Raw genomic sequence first — 25282 nt, 5'->3', positions numbered from 1 at the left:
TCGAATGGCTCAACAACCAATCGATTGGGTTGTAATCCTTTCAACCAGGTTGATTTCTGCTGAGTTCATCCCAGATGCTTAGGGGCCACGTTATTTATACCTCATCAGATGAACGGATTCCTTACGTACGACCCAGGAAGTGCAGCACTCTGCTCTTTCAACACATGGATGATGTTTGATATCTCGAAGATCCCTAGGCTGAAAAGATGACGACACCATATAAATAGACACCTCGTGCGAGTAAGTCTTGTGCATGTGCAACGAAATCGGAAAGGCTTTTTGTCTGGGTCCGCTCTAGTCAACGTTTCCAGCGCCCTGAACCTAGACGGAACGATCACTGATGACGTTTTCCTCTCGCAATGCATCACTGGGACGCTTGCGGCTTCTATAACTACCCTTTCAGTGTCCAGTAGCGTCTTCGACGGCTACTGATTCCGTCCTGTATAGGCGGTGCGGCTGAGATGATGTTATCATTCCTTAAAGTACCTATTTACGCCTTCCTTAAAGTATTCAATGGTCAACCACCGTCAGAGACCATCAATCGGATTGATCATTCCCGACTGTGGACCCAAATAATTTGCTGTTGTGAGTCTAGAAGATCTTTAGCACATCACTTATAAGCATCCATTACTTGTGACCGCGAGAAGCCCACGAGACTTTGTGAGATTCTCGAACGACTTGGTCCGCGGATATAAAGAACAACGCAGAGCACAGCAAGTATCTCGAACACAACCGCACAATCTGGTCTTCTGTCATATCCATTTGAAGCCGAACCCTGAAGTTACCCTTTGCCGGCACATCCAGCAGAACCGTAGTCGGATCCGCGCATTGCCGCATCGACGCTCTCTTCCGGCTAGGAAGGCCAATCGCTGTCCACCCTTAGAGGCATTTTTCACTCATCCCTGGCCGATTAAGACAGAATAATATTCCAGAGAAGAGCAAAAGTCCCTGAAACCCGACTCCTTTCGGGACCCAAAACAACAAAAGTCATGCTCCCGTGTCAATACTAGTTCCAGTTTCAATTCATGCCTGCTCATAGAGAACGCAAGGAATCATGGAAAATTGGTTGCTGTCTTTGGGCTGTCTTTGGGTGTCTCCAGTGCACAGAACAGAATTTCTTTTATATTCACCGAGCCCAGGCATCAATCGCAGCTCTGGACTCACTTTCTCAAGCCGGCTTCTCCACGCCACGGACTCACGCCTTGAAACCCTTCGGAAGCAGAGAACCACAAGCCGAGGCCTTGAATGGAGAATCAATTTTCATATCTCTCTATAAAATAGACTGGCAAAGCTTCTCAAAACCCGTCATGAAAATTGACTAGAAATCGCCTAGGGTAGATTCCGATGCCTACGATGGTGGCTCAGCATGAAGCCCACCCTATCGGCTTGATCAAGAAAGACTGTCTAACCACAATCATATCTTCCACAGTGCCTGCAGTGACTAGCAGTCGCCGGTCTTCTCGTATGAGACAGGCATACGCGGTAGCTAGAGAAGATGTCGAGCGTGGGTTTGGTGCCATCGCCACAGCTGAGACTTGGCTTCAGGGTGCGCAAATTCGTTGAACACGGTCCCCTTCAATATTGAAGATTACCATCTCCGATTGCATTGTGTGGCCCTTAGAAGACAGCACCGGCCCCCAAAGACTATTTTAATATATCTCGCGAATTATACCATGATACAACAGACGACAACTTCTGCTAGGCCACGTATAAAATGGTGTGTTGTCCCCGAGCGGTTTCTTAACTTCACAACGGGCAATGAAATCAGTGTCTGGGGACCCGCGAATATTTGTCAGGGATCTCTGGATAGCCTTAGCTGTGAAACCAGTGCCAAACGTAGCCACTGTCCCCCCTGGCCGAAGAATCCTCAGTGATGGTGCCCTCATCTCCGTCTTAACCATGTTCCCAACGGAATACCTCAAAAGAAACACCAAAGGACAGGATGAGAAGCCAAGCGAAACAATCTTTGAAGCCTCTCGCCTTCGACGACGACGATTTGCTTCGGCATGGTATGTAGACGATGGTATTCCTGTTTTCAACCAATAGCCGAATGGCAAGGAAAAAAATTGTCCTGGGCTCCTCACAAAGAAACTGGGACAAGCAGATTTATATACACTAGAAGCAAAGGTCGGTCCAATGCCCAATAGCCTTGTTCCGGCGGTGGAAGCGGTGGGCGAGACCCTGGCGGTGCCTCAGACGAACCTTGCCAGAAACCACAGCAAACCACTCAAGTCAGGTCAGAGCAAGAAACCCTTCAACGGGCAATTCTACTATTGTACACACTCATACATTTGCTTTTCTCCCGTATCCTCTCACTCCTGCTCCAACAGCGCCTTCCTCAACTGCTCGTTCAACGCCCCCTCCGCCATCCTGTCCGCGTCAACCGCCTCCTCAATCTCGCTCTCGAGCGCCTCGTCCCCGAACATGGCCTGCTCCCGCTGCGCCTCCACCATCTTCTTCAGCGGCGGCGCCGCCCCATCGGCACCGGCAGCACCGCCGGCACCAGCGCCAGGGGCCGCCGCGTCGCTTCTGTTCGCGACGTACACGCCCGCCTTCTGCTGCTTCAACACCTCCTTCTCGTGCGCCTTCCTCGTGTCCTTGATGTACTTCAGCACCGGCGTCGGAACCTCCCACGAGACCGTGCCGTTGTTCGCGGCCTCGAGGCGGCGCTTCTGGCCCTGCTGGCCCGCGCGGCCGAGCACGCCTGCGATGACGGCCACGGAGCGGTAGCTGCCACATCCAGTTAGCATCGTTCCCGTCTTTGCCAAACAAACGATATACGCATGTGCTCCTTACCTGTCATCGTTCGCCGGGATCGTGTACGTAACCCAATCCGGGTTCGCGTTCGTATCAATAATGCCCACCGTCGGGATATTCGCCAGCCCGCACTCGTACAGCATCGTGTAGTTCTCCATCGGGTTCAGCGACACCACCAGATCCGGCAACAACGGCCGCGCCGTGCGCTCGAACCGCTCGAACCCCTTCAACTTCTTGTCCTTGCCGTCCACCACCTTGATCTCCTTGCCGCGATTGATCAGATCCCGGTTCGTCACATTCCCCGGCGTCCACTTCGTGAACAAGTGGCACCCGCCCGCCAGCTGCGCCGCCCGCGTCACAATCTCCATCTGCCCCTTACGCGTGCCGACGAACAGAATCAGACCCCCGCGGTACGCCACCTCCTCCACCAGCCGCGCCGCCCTCCTCAAATGCGCCGCCGTGACCTCCAGACTAATCAGGTGCACACCCTGCCTCGCACCATAGATGTACCGCGCGTTCGCCGGGTTCCACAGCGAGGTGTGGTGGCCCATGTGCGTCTGGCTCGCCATCAGCAGCTCGAGCGTGACGTCGCGCGGGCTCGGCGGGTTCTTGATCAGCTCCGAGGGCACGTAGGTCCGCCCGACAGACGAGCCGATGCCGTCCGTCGCCTTCTGCGCGGCCTTGAACTTCTTCCACTGCGAGGCTGTCGAGCGCAGCGGCTTGATGGCCTCGCGGACGTGCTCCGGGTAGCGGCCCTTGGAGGCCGCGCCGCCGGCGCGGAGCGCGGCGTGCGTGGTGAAGGCCTCGAGCTGCTCCGGGGTGAACTCGCCGATGAGGGACTCGGTTTGGATGCCGCGGCGGCATGTCGAGACGATGGGTGCCGCGAGGGCTTTCCGGCCTGCGGGGGAGACGGAGGTTAGTTTCTGGGTTCAATTGGGGGTTTGGAAGAAATGGAATGGGAGTGACATACCTTGCCGGGCGGCTATGCTCCTCACAATCATGGCTGAATGGGGCAGCGTGGTGGTTTGGGGTGGTCGCTGCGGTCCGTCCTGCGTAGGAACAATTTTTGGAGCTTTCGGGAAGCTGGACGGAAGTCTCCGCCGCAGGGTGGGATGACGGATTAGGTAAGCCCACAGGGATGCGGCCGACTGCATTTCAACCAGGCTCACTCGACTCGTCACCGAAGCATATGATTTGACAATTCACGAGTTCGCGGGGATGAAAAAAAATAATTTTGTCCAATCCAATGAGGTTTGCGGTGTATTAATTAACGTCGGGGTACTCAAGTCTAAAGACAATCATACTCGATACATATCTACAATGCATGCTCGCCAACGACCTTTCGTCAAGTCATGAATGGGATCCGCCCCTTCTATCTCTAGACATCCCTTACCTACTGGTAATGCGCGAAATGGTGAAGACTCCGACAATAACAACCGCCAACGTCACAATCGCACCGGGGAGCAGCAGCTCATTGGGCACGCCCTGGATGACCTGCTCAGGCTCGTGCGCGGCGGCCCTATGGCGGCGCGATCTCCTCGAGCGAGGAATGTCATCATCCTCATCCTCCGCATCGTCGTCCTCGTCGTCGTATCTCCTCCTGTGGCGCAGGTCGGGCGTGGCGGAGATGGGGGGCGTCGGGAGGGCAATGGGCTCGACAGTCAGGCCAGCACCAACGGGAGGCTTCTCGGGATCGTGCACGAACAAGTCGACCTTTTCCCTGCGGCCCTGGCGGGCGAGAAGAATAGACTCGAGAAGGTCGTTGTCTGTCGTGATGGAAACCTCGTCGCCCTCGTCGTCGAGGTAGCTGAGCGCAAAACCGCCAGAAATCCTGCCCTCATCAATATCGGGGGCTCCGCCAATGGCATCCACCTCGTGCCCGAGCTTGGAAATGACATTGGTCACCATGGCGCCGATGCCCTGGGAAGCAATGACCTGCAGGCGGTGCACACGTCCGGACGGGGCCTTGAACTTGAAAGGGAAAGGCAGCTCGGCGGGAGACTGGTGAACCGGGCTGTGGCCGGTCATTTCGGACTGAGGCGGGGAATCAACGCCGACGTGCGACGCCGAGTCGCCGGGAGCAACGCTGTCGCCGATACGCTCGCGGGTGAGGTCGGGAGACATGATGCGAGAACCGAGGTTCGTGTGGTGGGTGTGGCTACCCTCGCCGGACATCATGGATTCCGTGCCGTCGTCGAGCGATAGCCAGAACTTGTTCCATGCGGGTCCTTCGCTGTCGGCGGTGGACATGGTGTTGATTTGCTCAAGTGTCGCATATGTCAACTTGAGGACATCGACCATGCCGACGATCTCGCCGCCGTCGGAGGTCATGACGGGGAGGTTGAGGTAGTGGCCGTCTGCATCCTGTCAGTGACTGCTCGAACTCGAGCTTGGCGGGGTTCGGGCATTTCTTACCGTGCATCTTGCGCAGAGCAGCCTGGATGCTCATGTCCATGGGGGCAAAGTCGGGGTGCGGCGTCATGACACGGACGACACTGCAGGTGGCGGGGTCGAGACCGGGGGCAATGACACGAAGGACAACGTCCTTGCTGGTGAAGATACCGGTAATCGCTCCCTGGTCCTGGACGAGGACGGCCGTCGTGCGGTTCTCCTTCATCTGCTGAGCAGCCTCCTTGACCGAGGTGCGCACGCTGACGGTGGTCGGGGGACGTCCGTCGAGGACAGACTCGAGGGTCGGGCCAGACATCTTGTGGCGGAGGGCCTCGACGTACTGGATGATCTGCTGGGGCTGGCTGGTGCCCAGTTCGGACTGGACACCCTCGAGGGCGTCGTACAACCTTCTCGAGGAGGAGTAGGCGCGCTCCAGCTTCTCCATGGCATCGTAGAAGCACTTTGTGATGTCGAGGATACCCGAGATGTCCTGGTTCTCGTCCATGACGGGCAAGTGACGGAAACCCTTGCGGACCATGAGGTCGAGGGCGTCGGTGGCGCTGGTATCGGTGCGGGCGCAGAGGGGGTTCTTGGTCATGATCTCGGCGATGGTGATGTGGTTCGGCTTCTGGCCAGCGCCAACGACGCGGAAGGCGAGATCCTTTGCGGTGAAGATACCGGCGATGCGGTCGTCATCGTCGGTGACGAGCACGCAGTCCTCGCGCTTCGCGGCCATCAACTGGGCGGCCTCGGCGACGGTGGTTGCGGGCTTGATCTGGAGGGCAGGACTCGGCTTCAGGGCGAGGACGGTGCCGGGCGGGGCCTTGCGCGAGTGGCGGGCTCGGCTCGTGAGGTGCTTCTTCTTGGAGAGATCGCTCTCCATCTTCTTGCGGATGGCCTTGACGTAGTAGTCAGTATCCATTCTGTTTAGCAGCCTGGCTCGCTCGAGCTCCTGGTAGGTGAGGTTTCCCATTGCGTCTCTCTCTCTCCGTTGTGCGCCTGTCCGGGGAGGTCGAGGCGAGGGGGCGGAGCGAGGCTCGACAATGACGGACATGGAGAGAGGAACGGCGGTGCAGGAGCAGGCAGGGCAGGAGTGTGTCTGGTTTTGCTGTGCAATGCGGTGCAATGCAATGCGCAAAAGATCTAGATATCACGTCCGGGGTAAGGGCTCAGTATTGGCAGGGTGTCGACTAACCTCATCTCTCTTGGACTGCTTTTGACGACTGGCACTGACGCCCGCTCCACTGACTTCGCTCTGGGTAGGCTGGGTATCGAGGACGGGGCGCGGGATGCCAGAGGAGGCGGGATGCTGGGCGGCGGCAGCATGGCTCCCATGAGGAGCGGCAGAGCCGGAGGGGCTGTTGTTGAAGGGGATGCCTCCACGAGCCTGGCCGCGATTGGGCGTTCCTCTAAGGGTGTTGCCTGACATCGCATGAACTTGCTAGATTGCGAGCTGATGAGGGTTGATGCGCGGTCCCTATTTGTGTGTGTGCGTGGAGGGTGTGGGTGCCGAGGACAGCCGGAGTCGGGGTTTTATTTTTTTTCTCGGGTTTGGTGTTGGGGGGGTTGAAGGATGTTTTTTTTTTTGCTGTCACAGGTTTCGGTGGGAGGACGGCAGCAGGAGCAGCAGCAAGAGGAGGAGTAGGAGGAGGAGGAGGAGCAGAATGAGGGGAAGGGCTGAGAGAACAAAGACAAGGACGACAATGTCCAATCCGGTCTTGTCTGGTCGACAGGGTGGTGGTGGTTGAGGGAGAGGCAGGCAGGCGCAGGTAATTAATTAGGAGGTGCAAAGGCGAGGAAGAGGACCGATGGCCAAAAGCAGGAAGGGGGCACGATTTCTGGGAGGTCCAGTGTCCCGTCAGTCTCGGTGCCGGTGCTCTGGCGCTGGTGTCCACTGAAGCAGACGCCTGAGGTGCTGCTGCACTGCACGCCCGTATGCAATCCAGTGGACTCGCTGATTGCACCCTGGTTGTCGCGGCGACCTGTCACTGGCCAGACAGCCGTGGAAACTCCGTGCACGGGCCGCATTCGGCACCTGGCCTCCTCGTCGTCCAATTCCGAGGCGTCGTTTCCCAAGACCGCCCCACACTGACGGTCCCTGAAGCTCCCGAGGCCGAGTCCTGTGACCGGAACAAATGCCTCCAACAACGGGACTCTACGGTACCTGGCCATGGGGCATCGGCAGCTTCATAGGCCTGGAGTGAGTCGGGTGTCTTCTACGTGACGTGGGCGGCCATCGTGATAACACGGGTCTCTGAATGCGTGTCGCTATGATTCAATTGACCCTGCAAAATAGCACCATCTCTTCACATCGTCTCCAAATTCCCAAAACTCAATTGACATCTCTTGACAGAGAGAAAAAAAAAAAAAGAGTCCATGCAAAACTTTTGTGGGAAAAACATGTGCGCCCCCTCCCCGGGTCCCCTTGCATGAACCACGAACCAACCGAGCAGCGGTGAAATATCAGCCTGGGTTAAGACAGCAGAACCCTGTCCACGCGAAATGCATGTCATCTGATAATTGCACCCGATTCCCTCTGCAAGGCCAACTCACAAAAACTCTGCCCTTCCTCTCCCGTCCACTCTTCGTCGCCGTATTAAAACACGCATCATCATCGGCCGACAACCTGCACCACCACTCCGCTCATGGCCCAACCAACGCCTGCCATTCATTCCCTTCCCCGGCCCCCAAATCTTCCCCAAGCAGACATCGCGGCCACAGCGCAACCAACCCCAAGCCTGACCGACCCGGCGGGGCGGCTCTGGCCGGTCCCGTGTGAAGCCCGGCTGAGGGCCAACATCGCCTGACATGCTCAGCTAACTCATCCGTCTAATTTGCCGCACACCTTGACTTCCGTAGATTATCGTCAGCTCACCGAGTTGTTAGTCATCATTTGGTCGGATCATGACATCCTCTCCCAGCTAGTCTGCACAGACGTGATTGCCGTCCCGGCAGACTGGTCCTGGTCGATGCTCATGCATTGCTGCTGCTGCTTCAGCAACAAGACATGCCGTCTTGTCTCTATCCAAAGCGTCCGAGGAAAAAGCCATGTGCCTGTGGCTGACCACATCTCGAATCGTGATACCCTGCATTCCAATCACATCAGAGCTTCCTCTGCCTTTCGAAGTTTTCCGTACGTGTATAATTACACCTAGCTAGATGCTCTTGGCTTATCCCGCCAAATCAGACGTCGGCAGAAAACCAGGCTAATTGACATCAAGACCTCTGGACGGCTGCCAGAGGGCATTAATATCGCCACTACTTAGGCGTAACTACGTATACCGCATGGGCATGCGGTAGCTTTATGCCGATAGGGGAGTGCGGACACTCTCCTGCAGAAGCCTGAGATGGGCATTCAGCCTTAGTATATTTTCCCCATCCTTTCCCCAAGCCATGAACGATGCAGTCCATTGGGTGTTCCCGCAGCATTGGCCGCGATCCTCTCCCGTGGCGGCATCCCAGCACCACCATAGCATCAAAAAGCGCGAGGCTTGTGTTCGCCACCTCTTTCTATGCGGGGTCTTGAGTGTTGAACACATGAAGAAACACACGCAGGAGGATTGTTCGAACTATACAAGGCTGAGGTTGGGATGCAGCTTGGCAACTGCAACATCATGACAATAAGTGCTTGCATACGAGACGACAGTGTCCACGACAAAACTTTCGAATTCCGTTCATGTGGCAAGATTTCACCTTGTATCAACACCATGGCAGGCAGATTTGCAAAAGCAGCCAGCCGGTGCAAGAGTGAAGCTATTCCCAGTAGTGGGTATCCCACGTGGGAGCCCAGCGATTGGTGGTGCATCGCTCGGTGGGTAGAGTGGCGCGCAAAAACACTCCGGTGACATGTGTCCGACCGCCACCACCAACCCGATGCCGAGCAATAATGCGTCCAACATATGAACGGCAGCCGTTGTTTCCGAAGCACGGCCTCAAGTGTTCACCTGGAGAATGCGCAGATGGCCTCGTACAGCATACCCGTCCTCGGGTGCGAGGGAGGTATGTACGCTGCAGAACTCGACAAACCACGAAACGGAAAAAAACCTAGATATCCGTATCAAGCAAGGGACAGCAGATCAGTGGCCTTTTAATCCCGTCATGGACGGCACAGTCGGGCTGATGAGAGACAGCAAAGTGAAACAAGACTTTTGTGTGATTGTGGCTGGACCAAACGCACGACGGGCAGGTGCTGTGCGATGGCTCGGTTCCAGGCCGCTGGCGAGCGGTTTGGGCTGGTGAGACTGGAGGAGGTCCAAGATGGGATGGGATGGGCGTTCGCGCGTGTCCTCCACAGGTCCGGTTGCCGGGGTTGTGCGATCGGGGGATCGAATCGAGGCCCAGAGTGACGGAAGGGGGAGGACAGCGAAGAGGAACCAGGACGTGGAGGATGAACAAGGCAAGGAGGAGGAGGAGGAGCACGGTCTTTTGATTCGATTGCGGAGAAGGATTGAAGGGCGACGGGGATGTGGTGTTTGGTCCACTCTGCTGACGGCACTGGGAGGGCAACGTGTCGGTGTAAGTCGGCTGTGTTGTTTCAATTGGTACCTTACGGACGGGTGTTTATTGTATCTGACGATGCTGGAGAGCACTTTGCATGATACCTAGAAGCATGATGCATCAATCGTCGAATACCTCAGCCAGGGTATCAGGATCATCTTGAAGAAGCCAACCAGATGGTGCAACTTCCCTCATAATACTAGCACAAGAGCTAGCAGCAAGAAACATGTTGACAGACAGAGAGAACCTTGGCCCAAGAGGCGGCGAACCTGGTTCGGCAAAGGATGGATTGCAAGGAAGTGGACGTCAGCTCTGGCGAGTTGGAGAGGCATCCATGGGTGTTTTAGAGGGATGACGAGCTACGTACCCTGGAACACTGGGCCACTGGGCCACTGGAGAGATCCATTCATTGGTAAAACACCTGGTCGCAGGGCGGGAGCTACAGGCTGCGGCAGCTGCGGCAGGTCCAACTGGTGCGCCGCGCTCATCGCAGCTGGGCCCTCCTTCAGTGCTGTTGCCCTGGCGACGGCCGGCCCTCCATGTCAACAAAGCCCATCACGTCTTGGATACCCGCCCACCACCAAAAAGCCTGGTCTGGTTTCCGCAGATACAGCGCCCCTCCAACCAGAGGCCGTCTTTGCATCGCTTTGCTGGCACCCAGTCGTTGCTATCGATCTATCCTTACCGCTGCCTTCCTTACTATTTTTCGACTACTACTACTATTCCTACCCACCCAGATCACCTCCAAAGTGGAATCTTGAATCTCCTCCCCTCCTCCCGCCCCAAATCCACTACTGCAGGAAGACCATCCTCTACCTCACCCTCTCCCGTCGTCCATCGCGACTGCATCAAACCACATCTCCAAAACACCTTCACCGCCTGTCTACCAAGAAGCCAACACTTCTTGTGTATCCATCACAAATCACCTGTTGCCATTGACAAGTTTACCTTTGCCTAGGTAGAGACCGCACGCGTGCTGCGTTCTCGTCCTTCTTACCTCGCCTGAACAAGGCGTACAGACCAGATTCTATCTGATTTTAACCGCGAAGTCGACCCCGACTGAGCACAACCAACCCTCCCCCTAGCCCGGCCAGCTGTGCTTGCGCTGCGTGAGGTAAGTCTTTTTTCTCCCTCTTCCCGTCGCTGATGGTGATGACGGAGCACTTGTCCATGTCGATATCGATGCTGACACCCAACTTACACACAGTTTCGGACCAAAAAGGTTCCCTCGACAACCTAACCAACCGACGACAATTATCCCATCCGGACTCGACTTGCGACACAATGCTGTCCAACACTCCGCCAACCAGCAGTCTTCATGCCCGTCACAGGCACCGACGCCAAAACTCGACACCGACGGCATTCGAAGCAGTGAAGATCCAGCCCTTGCCTAACAATGTCCAGCGCCAACGTGCCCTCGGCCACCGCCGGGGCCTCAGCCTGGATACTCGCAGACAAGTGATGTCTCCTAATGGAACAAGGCAGGACTTTGCGCAGGTAAGTATTACTAACAACACAGGACTAGCACAACAACCGCAGCATGTTCTGCGAGAAGCGCAGCAGCAACGCATACAAGCACGCCCGGGCCCCCGACAGCAAGCACACCTTCACCAACAACAGCACCACCAACAACAACAGCAACAACTCCAGCACCAACAACACATGTTCGTGGCCGCCAACGACCACGAGAACTACCTCATGTCCCCCCATGGCACGCCGGCCGCCCAGCGTTTCGACGCCACATGCTTCGATTCCACGCCCATCCAGTTCGACCAGTATGGCAACCAGATGAACGGCATGATGGCCAAGAACCAGCAGGCCTACGGCGCCAACATGGGAGGCAACAAGGACTTTGAGCTCTTTGGCTCCGACAGCGCCCTCTCGACGCCCTCCTTCATGAACTTCAGCGACGCTCCCAACACCCCCCAGGGCTGGATCTCTGAGGGAGAGACTGCCAGCACGAGGCGGTCGTCGCGGAGAATCAGCAACGGCATCATGGAGAGGGTCAGCAAATTCGAGACCATGGGCATTGAGCAGATGTCAAGACCAATGACACCCCCTACTCAGAATGCAACAAGTACGTTTCGCGAACCATCATCTGAGTACACGAACTTACAAGCCGCAGATTACTTTCCTCCTACTCCTATGGAGACGCCTCATGATCGGGCCATCAAGCACGAGCCAATGTCCGCTAGGCCGAGTCGCTTCGCCGACGGCTACGACGAGTCCATGGAGGAGACGCTCAAGCCCACGAGGAGGACGAACCAGAGGACGCAGAACATCTTTGAGGAGCTGCGGAGACAGTCTGAGCAGACCGCCATGCCCGTCCCCCAGCAACCCACCCAGGTGACCGAGGCGGCCTTGTACGAGCAGTCGATGCCCACCGCCGACTTCATGAACATGAACAACTTCAACAACGAGTTCATGAAGATCCAGGGCACCTACGACGGCATCACTGACGACTTCGCCGCCTCCGATCTCTCTGCGCAATCCACTCCTCACACTCCTCTCATGAATTTCCACGCGGCGTTCGACAACAGGCCCGATCTGAGGCATCCCAACATGGAGATTTCGTCCTCTTCCCCCACTTGTTCGTTCGACATGTCCCGCCGTACTTCCCCTCACCGCCGTACCGAGTCTCTTGCCAGCATTGCCAGCGCCGCCAGCATCGCGAGCATCAACATCGAGGAGACCAAAACCGACACCGGTGTCACCATCGAGGATATCGCAAACTACATCCAAGGCCCCGATCCTGGCGACGGCAAGTGGACTTGCGTGTACGAGGACTGTGGCAAGAAGTTCGGCCGCAAGGAAAACATCAAGTCCCACGTCCAAACCCATCTGAACGACCGCCAGTACCAGTGCCCTACCTGCAAGAAGTGCTTCGTCCGCCAGCACGACCTGAAGCGCCACGCCAAGATCCACACCGGCATCAAGCCCTACCCCTGCGAGTGCGGCAACAGCTTCGCCCGCCACGACGCCCTCACCCGCCACCGCCAGCGCGGCATGTGCATCGGAGCCTTCGACGGCATCGTCAAGAAGGTCGTCAAGCGCGGCCGCCCCCGCAAGCACCGCCCTGAGATGGACGAGCGCGTCAACAAGTCCGCCCGCACCAGGACCAAGAACAAGTCCTCCACCTCCACCTCGTCGCAGTCCGGATACTCGGACAGCTCTGCGGTCAACTCCCCAGAGAACGACTTCAACATGATGGACGAGCAGTTCGAGATGGGCGGTATCAGCATCGAGCGCCCAGGCCTTGACATGCCTCTGCAGATCACGACCGTGTCTTCTGCGCCAATGCCCTCATCGCCCCCCAGAATCCACAAGGAGTTGGACATTGAACCGTCACCCGCCGCCAGCAGCCACCACTCGGGGTATGTCTCTCCGGAAGCCCTGATGGAGGCGCCAACGGCGTTGTCCCAGCAACCAGAGTCCCCAGCCAAGAGCGAGTACAACACCCCACCCGAGCTCTCCCAGTCATCCTCGCCCCCGCCCAACCAGTTCTTCGACGCCGAGCCCAATGCTTCCGGCTTTAGCGACGACTCGTTGCTCGCCGGTATGCGGGGCAACAACGGCGTCGGTGTCGGCAACACCAGCATCTCCGGTCTGGGCCTGGACCCTGACGACGAGATGCTGATGAAGACCTTTTCCGGCGAGGAGGGCCTCGTCCAGTTTGACCGCGAGTCCAACATGCTGATGATGAACAAGTTTGACGAGTTCGACGACCCTGTCAACATGTTCACCAACGACGACGTCTTCTTTGGCAGCTCATGATAACAACACTCTGGTCTTTTTTGGGGTCTCTGGCGTATTGGGTTTCCATTTAGGAAAAGGGGTATCTTCACGACGTCACGGCTCCTTTGTCTAATCACGGCGACCTCTGTACGTTATGTTACGCTTTGTGTGTTGGCTTCAAGCCTGCAGCACCACGCGCCCCGGATCAACGTAATGACGACAATCTCGCGATATCAGCTCGCCGGGACGGATGTACTACTACAACTATTGGGGGTTAAAATAAAAGGGTTCGGCTTCTTCAGGGGTGGCAAACGGGGTTCATTGGGATTTCAACTTTTGGCGATTCAGGAAATGGCATTTTCTTTTCTTAGGGATATTCGGTATTGATGGGGATTTTCTTTTCGGGAACAAATGGACCTTGATCTAGTTCTGGCGCGAGGCGAGCCTCAGCCAGCGATTTTGAGATTCATTTACTTGGTTAGGGATTTAGAACGATGATTGGGAAGTGGTATATGATGAATTGAAATTGAATTTCACTTACTTAGTCTTTCGGACTGGACATTTTGCGACAATGTGACTATTGATTTGTGCATATGCATGCGTGTGAGTGAAACTTTTCTCTCGTGACTCACTGGTACATTCCACGCATGGAACAGGAATCGTCATCCAGTGTTCTGGAGCTGTGAACGTGACCTCCACGCCCTTTACGTTGGTCGGTTGGCTGGGGAAAGGATGGGTGGGTTTCAGCTGTTGGAATGGCAGATGTCTGCAACAGATGTGGCGGTGGTTCTTTGGATTCCAGTCGTTGGCTCGTTGGTACGAAGGCTGAAGAGGGGGAGGAGCGTTGGTGGCGGAGGGAACGTTGATTGTTGCTATGGAGGATGTCGAGATGGTGGGAAATGAAGTGTTGAAGAGTTTTGGAGGTATGGGGTACGTCCGGCGGCTTTTCGGTGAATGGCACACAGAAGAGAGAGGTCCGGTCTGTCTTTGCCTGGCCGGGGCCGGCGCCGGTGCGAGTGGGGCCGAACAACCGGCACCGCCATCGGCCTCAACTTGGCCAGTCCACCCTCATCAACGCACGGCGGAGAAGGAAGGGAAGTGGTCCTCCATCCGAACTTTTTCTCACTCGTCTGCACGGACGCCACTTTTCAATTTAAATAGCAATGCATGACAAGGCTCTGCTTCGGACGTTGCGATGGCTGCGTGGGTTGCGTGCGATTACGCGGATTCAGCGTGTGAGTCAAGATCCGGATGATTCGTGCATCTTTCACGAATCAGTTGGGCTGGGAGTTGTGTGGAGCAGCCCCGGTGCAGACCTGTTTTCGTCTCGTCTCATGTTCTTTTTGGCATGGGATGCGTACGTACATCATACGAAGGAGAGCGTGGTTGTTGGATGTTGTAGGTTCTTGGGGGCGGGAAGGGGGAAGGAGTTTGCCAAGGCGTAAGATTGCGAAAAGTTTGTACTGTTGAAACTGTTCCGCAGTCCTTGGGCTCCTGAGGAGGTAGTATTGGAAGGAGCCAAGCAGCAGCATTATGATGCATTTGACGAAGAAGTCTTCGCATTGTGAGAGGACAGAAATGGAGCGGACTGAGTTTGTCGCCGACGATCTTCGCGAGAGTGAGAACGTTTCTCCAAACAGCGCTCGGCGCCGCCGACGAGGCTGTCGCGTGAGCGACAGAGTTACCATCACGCGGCTCGAGCTCCTTCATGCAACAATCAACAGTCGAAAACGTGGGCTGGCCGATACCTCGAGGAGCGGTGCCGGTCTCGGCTGGACGCGTAGGACGCCCGTGGCAGGTGATGGGTGTTGCGCAGCTCTGTCATCGGCCGTGTTCCGATGCGATGGCCAGCCAGCCAGCGACGTCCGATCTTTTACGGAGAGGACGCGTTAGTTGGCTGAGCACTTTCATGAATCTTCTGGTTGAAGACAGAGGAGGGGGAAGGAGGAGGGTGTCGGGCTTTTTCATCATCCCAACTTCGAACTCCAGACGACACAGGACAGCAAAAGAAGATTGCTATATTTAACGTTGAGCGCTGGGCCTTTGTCGCCGATTGGTGGGCGGGGGTTGGTCTGAAACCGCAAGTGTCGCCTTGCAGCGGGATTCTAGAATTGTTGGTTGGGATGTGGTGAACTCTAAATTCCGGTTGGAGCAGCGACGGAGCAGCGACGGAGGTGTTGGTTGCTGTGTGTCTTTTCCTTGCCCCCCCGGGGAGTTATTCCCCAAGGAGTCGTGCCTCCTCCCACACAGGAGCTTGCCCTCCCTTGTCACGAGTCCGTACGATCCGACGAACCCGCAACCACTGATCACGCACGCCCTACGTCTTACGCCCGGCCCAGCCTTGAGACGGCAGAAAGCGCAGTGTGTGGGAGAGTGTAATGTATCTATGCAGGTACACACACACGCGCGCAAAAAGGCACGCCGCCGAAACCTGGTACAACCCAGCTCAAACCAGCGTACGCGTACCCGCAGAGGGGGGGTCATCTTACATCGTTACACGGCAGGCCGCCCGTCACCTTCGCTCATCTGCTTGCGCAAGTTTGTGCCGTGGGTGTGTGTAACCGCGTCGCCGCCTTCCGAAGATTGCACAGCCTCCCCGCTTGTCCCAAGAGATCGGGTTGATATTACGGCTGTTTGTAATAGCACGACTCGCAGGGGTTTTCGTCGTTGATTACGGGGCATATAACAGCTTGCGAGATCCCTCGTTTCCGAGTGGGATGCGCTCCAGTCCTGTCCATCATCAACCTTACGAGTCTTATCTTCGAGCTTTCATTTCGACACATTCGCTACGATACAACATTTGTAAACAACAACAGCACAAACCCAAAAGAACACCTTCATTACATACACAACTACTAGACACATTCCATCATGAAGTTCACACTCGTCACATTCATTGCCATCGTCGGCGCCGCGTCCGCCATCAGCGTCGACGCCGGCCTCGTCAAGAGACAGTGCATCGCCAAAGGAGGTTCGTAACCTTCACTCTCACAACCCTCATTCATGAAACTAACATTTGCCTCTCAGGCCTCTGCTTCACCAGCATCGCCGACACAAAGAAGCCCTGCTGCGGCGGGCTCGTATGCAACAACAAGCCGCAGCCCAACACCAACATCTGCGAGCCGGAGCCGAGCCCCTCGTCGACGGCCAAGCGCGCCCGCGAGGAGCTCCAGAAGAGGGCCGAGGCGCCGGCGGCCCCCCAGCCGCGGGGGATGCCTCAGATTCCCGACAACGAGCCGAGATGGGGTTGAAGCATTGAAAGAGATGCGCTGCCCAGGACGGGAAGAGGTTTCGGGGCGTCTAGAGGACGAAGAGGGACGGCCGTTGTTTGCTTTCTTGGTCTCGAAGGCCCTTTTTCACGAGATTACGACTTTTTTGCGATTTGCATCCTCTTGAGGCAACTGGGTTGCGCAGAGTTGATCTATTGACCTTTTGATACCATTACAACAAGCGTTGAATACAAACTTCTTTTCTTGTACAACACATGAGGAATCTCGCGGGGTGTCTATCTACCTTCACGTGGCTATCGACTCGTTCACAACTTCGCTTCAACATCGACAAATCCAGACCTGCCAAGACCACAAAAACTAATCACTCCCGCCCGAAAAGTCTATCTCGCTGACGAAATCTATCTGAGAACCCACAGCCCAGGGCTCATGCCTGGTGGCCAGATACGCTTATCGTCAAGTAGACAATGGTCCAAAGTTTGTTTGATTGAGCCAAATTGGACCGGCCCCCACGCCCCCTTTTGCCAACCGGCCACATCCCGGAATGGCCGAGTTTTTGGTGCGGAAGAGCCTCATTTAGCCCAAAGAGTAGATGCGACATGGCAATCTGATGTGACTTTTTCGAGATTGCGCCTAGATGATGGTGGTTGTGGGTAGACGACTTGCCGCATTTGCGGTTCTTCATTTGGAGATTTTGCCTATTTTCAGGAAAAAGGGTTGACAGCATGAGTACCGCAACAAACCGAGTATCTCGCAAAGTTCATCGATGAGCAATCACCAGAAGGCACAGAAGGGGAAGGCAATATACCGCAAGAAAGTAAGACAAAAGCCAAGCAAGTCACGCATCGCAAGTCTGGACCGTTGCACGCACAATCACTTGGGAAAATGTACCGACGACACCACCTCCCAACCCTGACATCCCCCGCCCGTCCCATCTTCCCCCGGCCGCAAAGGCGACCAGAGTCCGGGAACCGAGACAGATGACAGGATGACGCGGAGGCTGGGAGAGCAAATGGTCAATTCGCAAGACCGAACCACCCAAATGCCCCCACCCGTAAAAATTCCCTGTCCATTGAAATAGGAACCGTCGGCTCGCCCCGTCATGGTTGGCCTACCCCCGACAACACTTCATCTTGCGATCTTGTGCCTTGCGGTGGTACGCCCAGAGGACGGGGTTCTTGATGTACCGCTCATAATACAGAGCAGTCAAGGATGAATCTCTCCTTGCGCTCCACCTTGAAGTGCGGATGCCTTGGTCTGAAGAGACCTCGGCGAGTGTTTGCGATTGTGTTTGCATGAAAGGGGAAGAGGAAAGAAGAAGAAAAGTAGGCATCAGTTGCATTAGTCTTTGGCGCGTACCAACGAGGTTGGGCGTACGTGTGGGCGGCCCATGGGTATCGTACATTTTGTTTCTCTAGTTCAATCTTTTCGTCAGCCAACATCGGTAGGTCAGATCTCAGGTGAATGAGACCCTCTTGCGTCCACCACCGCTTTCCATCGTCGTCAAAGCTTGATCAATCTCCATGATATCCAGCATCTCCTCCTCAAAGTCGCGGCCTGCGTCGTCGCCTTGCACGTCCGCCGCGGCTTCCAGGCCACTGGCGAAGCCGCCGAAGCCCATGCTGGACTTCGGTCTGCCGATGGGCAGCGTGAAGTCGTGGGTGGCATCGTCGTCGGGGGCAATGCTGTCACGTCCATAGGACTGATCGCGCAGGCTTCTCGTCTTGTTGACACTGAGGTTGAAGGAGACGTTGCGGGGCTGGTCCGGTCGGGGGTGGACAATAATGGCGCTGGGTTGCTCCTTCTTGTCGAAAAGTCGTCGGCGTGTTGAAACCACGCCTCCAATCTTCGCGCCGGGTGCATCTTCACACTCCTGGACAATGACCAGTCGGCTCTCGCCCATGACAAAAACTTCGATTTGAAGACCACCATCGTTGTCCTTGAGCTTGGAAAAGTCGACTGCTGCACCCACGCCGCAGCATCTCTCACCCAACAGCCCTGTCGCCAAATCGTGGAGTCGGATCATCTTTGTAGGCGTAGTACCGCTGAATAGGTTCACGCCGCCACCAGAGCTGCGTCGCAGTTGCGAGTCCCAGAATCGGCTGACCGCGGGAATGACGGAGACATTATCAAGACCGCCAATCCACAGCACGACGCTCTCATCGGCGGAACCTGAGCTGTTGCCGGGAAGAGCCGTCACCACAATGCCTCCCTTAACGGCTACGAGGCGTTCCAGGGAGCCGGCAGCACTCAAGGATGCTGCAGCATCACGGCGGGTGTGGGGTGTCATAGGCACAAACTCCCCGTTGCCATTCGACCTTGGCACTGCAGCTGTGGCCCGCAAGGGACCCGTTCCCACAACATGCCCAGTCGCGCTGAAGGCTGTCAGCGCCGCACCCTTGATTCCAGAGCTGTTCTTTCCAAGGAGGGAGCCACCCAACGGGCTGGCGCCGTCCACATCCCAGATTCCCCAGGTACCGTCAGCAAGCAGGGCGAGAACGGCTCTGCCATGGGAGATCCAGGCAGCATCGAGGATAGGTTTCCTCGTTGAAGTGGGACGAGTGAAAGGGTGGTACAGGGAGAGAAGCCATGACCCTTGGCTGGGGAAAGGCCCTACGGCCTGGTCGTCCGGAGGCAAGGAGGGCTGCGCGTAATCATAGATGCGAACGGCGTGAGGCGTAGAAACCGTCAGAATTTGTGTGAGATGTGTAGGGTTGAAGGAGATGCTCGACAGAGGACTCGGTAGGTATTCGGTTTGGAAGGGGTTGATGCGGCCGCTGGCTTCGCCGGGCTGTACATCCAGGGGAACGTCCCAGAAACGGAGAGTGCCGGACGCCTCGCGGGTGTGCGCGGCCACGACCAGGCGTGGCTTCTGTGAAATGCCAGACTTTTCAGTCTTGGGCTTGATTAATGACATGGCGATGCCTTCGCTGTGCTTGTATTGTCCACCGAGGAAAATGACCCTCTCCCCCCACACACCAGACCCAGCCTTGCCAGCCAACAAGTTGGATTTCAGCTCAGGTCGCGCTTTGCTCTCGGGACTTGGCGGCGTCAGAGGGAGTGCAACGACATAGAGCTCGTTGGTAGCGCAGGCCACGGTGAAAACCATCTTCTCCTTGAGGACGTCGGCTCCTTCCCAGGCCGCATCATCGGCAGGGCATGGCGTCATAGGCAACACCGCCAAGTGTAGCGCGGCCGTGCCGAGGGAAAGATCCAGCGTTTGAATGATCTCCGGGTATGGGGTATCCTCCTCGGTGTCCTCGAACTCGGGCTTGTCGGTGAAAGGAGCCGGTGCTTTGGATGATTTGGACGGGGGCTCGTCGTCGTCTGAATCGATGATCATGACAGCGTCGTCGGTAGCTCCGTTCTGCTTTTCGGGTGGGGAAGGCTGCTTCTTCACGGGCTTGAAGCGGCGGCCGCCTTTCCATACAATGGAAACGCCGTTGTCGTGGCCGTATAGAAAGATGGTGGCTCCTTGGGGAGACTGGACGGGGTAGGTCTTGACATCGTGGATACGTCTCGAGAGGTTGTAGCTTGGGTCAGGTCAGTATTCGCGCTCCTCACAGGCGTTCTGTCCCGAAGACGTACGTGTATTGCGTATTTTGCGACGTGCGCCGGACTCGCGGCGTGGGCTGAGCCATAGCGGGATGTTTTCTGTGATTGTTTGTGTCGAGCTTCGACCTTTCTCGTAGGTTGTTGATCAGCAAGCAGCGGGCGCTAGGTCGTATTTATCTGCCTTGACGGTGCAGTATTGAATTTGAGGCAGTTTGAGGCTTCAGATTGAATGCTGCAAGAGCTCGTAGCAGGGTCTGACGCAGTGGTGGGTTGTTTTGCCAATAAATGAAGCCGGATGTCTAGCAAAAACGCGACAACAGTCGCGAAAAGCATCGCAGCCGGCAGGTGCAGCTGCTGTGGCTGACGACCCACTGAGCTTTTTCTGCCACGTCCAGCCCAGGCGGTGTGCTCTGGATCGTGTGGCTGATGAGCCTTTGCCAGCTGCCGCCACTCACGGCATCCTCAGGAAAATGCCCCGCGAGCAGCTGTCGAAGGGAGCTCTAGCAGCTACTACACACGATCGTCACATCTCCTTGGTCGGCTTGGACGGGAGTCGACAGCCTGCATTACTCGCAAGATCGGTGATACTCTTCCTTCTCTTGACCTCAAGGGCTTTTGCTTGTTTGTTTCTGGCCGCAAACCTTGACTGGCCTGCCTACTTAAGACGCCAGCTCCTGGATAGGTCCCTACCTTAGGTAGTTGGTGGAATCTGCCCCTCACTGCAACGTTCACCCCTCGTTGCCTCGTTCGATGAGCAGTCGCCGGCTTCAAATTTGGACAAGGCTATTTCATCAAGCCTTCGCTCGGCCGTATGTTACCCCTCCTCAGCTACGAATATTTATACTGACAGCCAATAAGTACTTGATTGAACGCTCTGTCTACTCGTGACAAGCTTCTGCTTTTTGTCGTAAATACGTTGCCGCCGCCAAGATGCTCACCCCAACGGTCGCCAATTCAATCTCTTTCTTTTACCCTGTAGGCAACACTCCTGCCGTCAACTTGGCTAGAGGTCTGCCCCAAGGAATTGATGCCAATTTACTTCTTCTGGGCTGCGGAGATGTGAGAAACATCTTGCACACTGCGTACAACGAGGTTGGACTGCGTACGGCGATACCCACATGTGACATGCATTCACGGATCAACGACTGACCTCCTCACAGCAAGTCGCAAATTCGATGTGACATGCAATGATTGGGATGAAGCAACTCTTGGTATGTGACTTTCACGAATGCTCTCCCTGCAACAACTGACCGTCTCGAAGCTCGCGATATCTTGCTCTTCTCGCTGCTCCTCGATAATGCCGCCACCGGCAACACAGCCTGGAACCTCTTCTACGACCTACGCATCTCCAAGGCCGATACTCAGCTTCTCTCAAATCAGCTCGAGAAACTACTTGCGGCATCCGAATCATTCAACTCTTGGAAGGCTAGCTCCTATGGCAAAGTCCTCCCCTTCGTCGATGAGGCTACCTTTGATGACGTCCGCGCAATCTGGAAAACATGCTTTGACACTGCCTCTGCAGATGATCGAGCTGGACAGGAGGCTGCGCTCAAATCTGCCATCAAACGATCTTTAGAAATTAGAAAGGTCGTCATGGGCGGTGAAGGACAAAGCTTAACCGGCATGCGATCTGCTGCCCCTCTCTCGACGGGAAACTTCGAAGCCATCACCAACGCGACCGATGCCTACTTCGATACCTCGAAACCAAATCACAGCTGGTCCGGTGACATTCCTAACCCTATGTTCATCGCCCCGTTATCAAGCCACAGAGTCCTGCACCACGGCGCCGACCCAATCCTCGGGTTTCACCTTGCGACCGGTTTCGCAGCCCTCACCGACGCGTCTCCGTTGAAACCCGATCCGAAGGATGGACCATTGATGGCATTCGCAGCAGCCAAAACCCAGTTTCGCGAATGGAGCACTGCTTGCGGCAATCTCCTACGCGATAAAAAGCTTGTGATCCGCTTCGTCGCGAGCGAGGCTCTTGCTTTCTGCCAGACTCTTCAGCATTTTGTTTCCACAAAGGAAACTTCAGCTGGATGGTATCGCAGGCAGTTTGACTCAAGGCCCTTTTGTCTGGATCCCGATGCGTACGGAGGCAAGCTAGCCGCGCCCTCCTCCTTTGATGCCATCGATACATCCAACCTCGCAGACCACGTCGGCACGATCAACCTCCTCACGTCCGCACTTCCCTTGCTTGCCCCTCAGCCATGGTCTTCTGTGTTCACGGAAACTCTGCTGAAGAGAGAGGACACGAGCAAGGAAGGATTCGACAGAGTTCTCTACGGCCACGGGCCCACTGTATCTTTGCTTCTTGGCGCCAGCGCAGTCGAGTACTGGACCAACACAACGGCTGTGTCATGGGTCGACGAGATGTTGATCAGTTTCATGGCCGGCACGTTGCAAGACAAGAAGGACGTCCAAACTCAGCTACACACCCGCATAAACTGGAAGCAGAGCAAGTTCTTTTCCGGAGTCGACACCACCGGGCCACTTCAGGTTGACCCTGAGGCCCTTGCAGGTGTGCTCTTTAAGCTTTACCTCGAGATCTTTGCCCATGAAAACCCGATGAAGCTTCTATCCATATCGAAGGCATCGATGGCTCAGCTCATTCGAAATACAGCCTACACGAACTTCCACCGAGGGACTTTGGTGTCCCTCATGCGCTACCTCAAGCTGAGATTATCTGTTTCCGACTTTGATCGCACAGTTAACCTCTTCTTGGAGAAGTACTCTTTCGAAAGAAGCCTCATGTTCACTGGCAACTTGCGGCAAGACTTTTCTCTGCAGATGCACACCCAGGGGCTATTTTCTGAACCTTGGCTTCAGAGAGAAATTAGGCCAAACCGCAACCTCGGCGGTTTCGACTCCTGGGAATCGATCCCAGAGGTTGTGGCCGTAACCCTTGTGGTCCCGAACAATGCGATCAAACGCATGTTTACTGGCTCGCACCAGGCGGAGATCGCGTCTCCCACCGTCAGAGGTTCCCTGGTATCCGGTAAGGATGCCGACCACAAGTGGCACAACTTCTTCGATGATGTGCAGCTCGTCTGGGGCACCGTCAAGCCCAGTGGCGACCGAGAATCTTCCAATAAGTTCTCCGTCACTGTTGAACCTGATCCCGCCGGATGGGCCGGTAACTCATCTCTCATCGCGTCATTCTACGTCCCATCTTCCGCGCTTCAAGTCGAGCGCAAGACGGCTTTCGTACGTCTCGAGGTCCAAAGCTCTGCCCAGAACATTGCAGTCTACCAGAAAATACTTGGCCAGGATCTGAAGGTTCACGAAAGCAAGCTGGCAGATGAATCCAGCGTATTCATCACAAAGTATCTGCCTGGTCAGACCCGATACCCCGCGACCTGCGAGGCCGCCGGTGCCGTCGCGGAGTCTGCCACAGAGGCGAAGGGAGAGACTCAAGCCGTTTTTACTGCCAACATGACAGCAGAGCAAGACAAGATAGCAACTATCACTGGCCATCTCGATTTCCTCTCCGCAAAGGGCAAGAAGCTACTCGCCGATAAGGTTCCCATCGAGACTGAGCAAGTAACTCCGTTTACTGTTAACATTGTCTTTGGCGAGAAGCAGCACATCTACCCCATCACCTTTCCCATCCCCATTGACGCTAGCGAAGGCAAAGTAAAGATCCGAATCGCCCGCAAGTCATCTTACTTCGAAGTCATCGCGCCCATTGCTGCCCCTGCCACAGGTGGAGGCGTCGAAAGCCCCCTTGTGGACTTCACCTTCCCGACTACCCTCGCAAAGAGCTTATCACACACTCCGGTGGACTTCAACACCCCGCACTTCAACCTCGACCGCCTTCCCATCATCGATATAACTAACAAGGCGGCAAACCGCTTCATGATCAACATGATTGCCTGTCATTTCTCCGTCGGCGAGAAAAAAGTCCGCGAGCAAGCCCAAGCAGGCCGCGGCAATGGCATCTCCCGATCCACTCGCCTCAACTTCAAAGAATCCGTATTCACCATGTTCATGCTCGCCTCGGGCTTACAGGGAGGGCAGACTGGTCTGATGTGCCTGAGCCACGCCTCGGATGACACCGGCGTTCACATGCTCATCCTCGTCTCTGCCGTCCGTCTCGATCCTGCCTCCGGCTCCGTCGTTCTCGATGCCGCAGTGATCCCTTTCACCGAGAAAATGATCCACGAGCTCGAGCCCTTCCTTCTCATGCTCCGCGAGCTCGAATGCGCCCAAATCAGCGTCGACGACGCGGAGCTCACCCTCTGGCGCAAGGTGCTCCCCTCGCTTGCAGAGCGCACCCGCACCTGGAACCACAAGTCGTCGTGCGAGTACCGCAAAACGGGCAAGGTGCCCGTATCGACGGAAACGGGGAAGCAGGTCCTCTGCTCTTGCGGTCAGGGAAAACTGCCGGACAACTTCGTCGCTCTTCCCGAGTGGGATACCGCGTCAAAGTATGCCACGCGCATCGCCATCAGCCCGACTTTCGCGGTCCCGTTCGTAGATGACTGCGTCGACTTTGAGACCTGGGGAAGGAGTGGAGGCGGCGGACAGCAGCAGGTGGAGAGATGCAGAGCCTGTGGCAAGTCGGAGGCTGAGAGCGGTACGAAGTTGAAGAAGTGTACGCGCTGCTTGCAGGTCAAGTATTGCAGTGGAGAGTGCCAGAAGAAGGATTGGAGGAAGCACCGCGCGGAGTGCGCGGAGAGCGACATCCACTCGAAGCTGGAAGCGCCTGACGTAGATTAAGAGTAAGACAGCCACTACGAATACCAACTCGAATGCTGCTCTAGATAAAGCGTTCAAAGTGTATCATTGGGAACTCAAAGTGGCGCCCAGGCTAAGCAAAAACTACTTCTCAGCGGCAATCGTGACCACCTGCCTGACGGAAACGGGGAAACCGATATCCCAAGTATGAACGCCACAATATGCTGGCTACATCAGCAACTGCTGCAAGATTGTCAGCAGTTGCTTTGTAGCCGCAGATGATTGGCGGAAGCGGCAGGCTTGCGGTGGGCGCAGCTGCCCGCGAGGCAGTCATCTCAGCGGGATGATAAGCGCGTGACAGTAGCCGCCTGGAAATCAGGCTGCGAATGTCATTTTCCCTTCTTCAAACTCTTCTCCAGAATCTGACGACGTCAAGCCTT

At 56.0% G+C, this 25282-nt stretch overlaps 8 protein-coding genes across 8 annotated transcripts; 4 read left to right on the top strand and 4 right to left on the bottom strand.

Moving 5' to 3' along the window:
- Nucleotides 1-2312: 2312 nt before the first annotated feature.
- Nucleotides 2313-3758, bottom strand: CGGC5_v008185 (37S ribosomal protein MRP4; the record flags this gene model as incomplete). The annotated part of the gene is made up of 3 exons (XM_066151982.1): nucleotides 2313-2730; nucleotides 2797-3655; nucleotides 3728-3758. The coding sequence occupies 3 exons, from the start codon at nucleotides 3756-3758 to the stop codon at nucleotides 2313-2315; spliced, it is 1308 nt and encodes a 435-aa protein (XP_066008608.1).
- Nucleotides 3759-4146: 388 nt separating this feature from the next.
- On the bottom strand, nucleotides 4147-6577 carry mug70 (Meiotically up-regulated gene 70 protein; the record flags this gene model as incomplete). The annotated part of the gene is made up of 3 exons (XM_032024368.2): nucleotides 4147-5114; nucleotides 5173-6046; nucleotides 6344-6577. The coding sequence occupies 3 exons, from the start codon at nucleotides 6575-6577 to the stop codon at nucleotides 4147-4149; spliced, it is 2076 nt and encodes a 691-aa protein (XP_031892042.2).
- A 2828-nt stretch (nucleotides 6578-9405) lies between these two features.
- On the top strand, nucleotides 9406-11039 carry CGGC5_v008183 (uncharacterized protein; the record flags this gene model as incomplete). The annotated part of the gene is made up of 3 exons (XM_066151981.1): nucleotides 9406-9663; nucleotides 10731-10759; nucleotides 10853-11039. 3 exons carry the CDS (start codon nucleotides 9406-9408, stop codon nucleotides 11037-11039), a joined length of 474 nt encoding a protein of 157 aa, XP_066008609.1.
- Nucleotides 11040-11307: 268 nt separating this feature from the next.
- Nucleotides 11308-13419, top strand: ace2-1 (Metallothionein expression activator; the record flags this gene model as incomplete). Its single annotated transcript, XM_032024357.2, has 2 exons — nucleotides 11308-11722; nucleotides 11771-13419. 2 exons carry the CDS (start codon nucleotides 11308-11310, stop codon nucleotides 13417-13419), a joined length of 2064 nt encoding a protein of 687 aa, XP_031891994.2.
- A 1228-nt stretch (nucleotides 13420-14647) lies between these two features.
- CGGC5_v008181 (uncharacterized protein) lies at nucleotides 14648-14912 on the bottom strand (the record flags this gene model as incomplete). The annotated part of the gene is made up of 2 exons (XM_066151980.1): nucleotides 14648-14696; nucleotides 14746-14912. The coding sequence occupies 2 exons, from the start codon at nucleotides 14910-14912 to the stop codon at nucleotides 14648-14650; spliced, it is 216 nt and encodes a 71-aa protein (XP_066008610.1).
- A 1339-nt stretch (nucleotides 14913-16251) lies between these two features.
- CGGC5_v008180 (uncharacterized protein) lies at nucleotides 16252-16631 on the top strand (the record flags this gene model as incomplete). The annotated part of the gene is made up of 2 exons (XM_032024346.1): nucleotides 16252-16351; nucleotides 16408-16631. The coding sequence occupies 2 exons, from the start codon at nucleotides 16252-16254 to the stop codon at nucleotides 16629-16631; spliced, it is 324 nt and encodes a 107-aa protein (XP_031891995.1).
- Nucleotides 16632-18063: 1432 nt separating this feature from the next.
- NUP37 (Nucleoporin NUP37) lies at nucleotides 18064-20248 on the bottom strand (the record flags this gene model as incomplete). Its single annotated transcript, XM_032024335.1, has 2 exons — nucleotides 18064-20140; nucleotides 20196-20248. The coding sequence occupies 2 exons, from the start codon at nucleotides 20246-20248 to the stop codon at nucleotides 18064-18066; spliced, it is 2130 nt and encodes a 709-aa protein (XP_031892039.1).
- Nucleotides 20249-21092: 844 nt separating this feature from the next.
- Nucleotides 21093-24884, top strand: USP19 (Ubiquitin carboxyl-terminal hydrolase 19; the record flags this gene model as incomplete). The annotated part of the gene is made up of 3 exons (XM_032024324.1): nucleotides 21093-21264; nucleotides 21323-21373; nucleotides 21424-24884. 3 exons carry the CDS (start codon nucleotides 21093-21095, stop codon nucleotides 24882-24884), a joined length of 3684 nt encoding a protein of 1227 aa, XP_031892040.1.
- Between the last annotated feature and the right edge of the window lie 398 nt (nucleotides 24885-25282).

The sequence above is a fragment of the Colletotrichum fructicola genome (genome assembly GCF_000319635.2).
Source record: "Colletotrichum fructicola Nara gc5 chromosome Unknown KSG_Nara_v1_contig04, whole genome shotgun sequence".
Classification (NCBI taxonomy): domain Eukaryota; kingdom Fungi; phylum Ascomycota; class Sordariomycetes; order Glomerellales; family Glomerellaceae; genus Colletotrichum; species Colletotrichum fructicola.
This window is presented reverse-complemented; position numbering and strand designations above follow the sequence as displayed.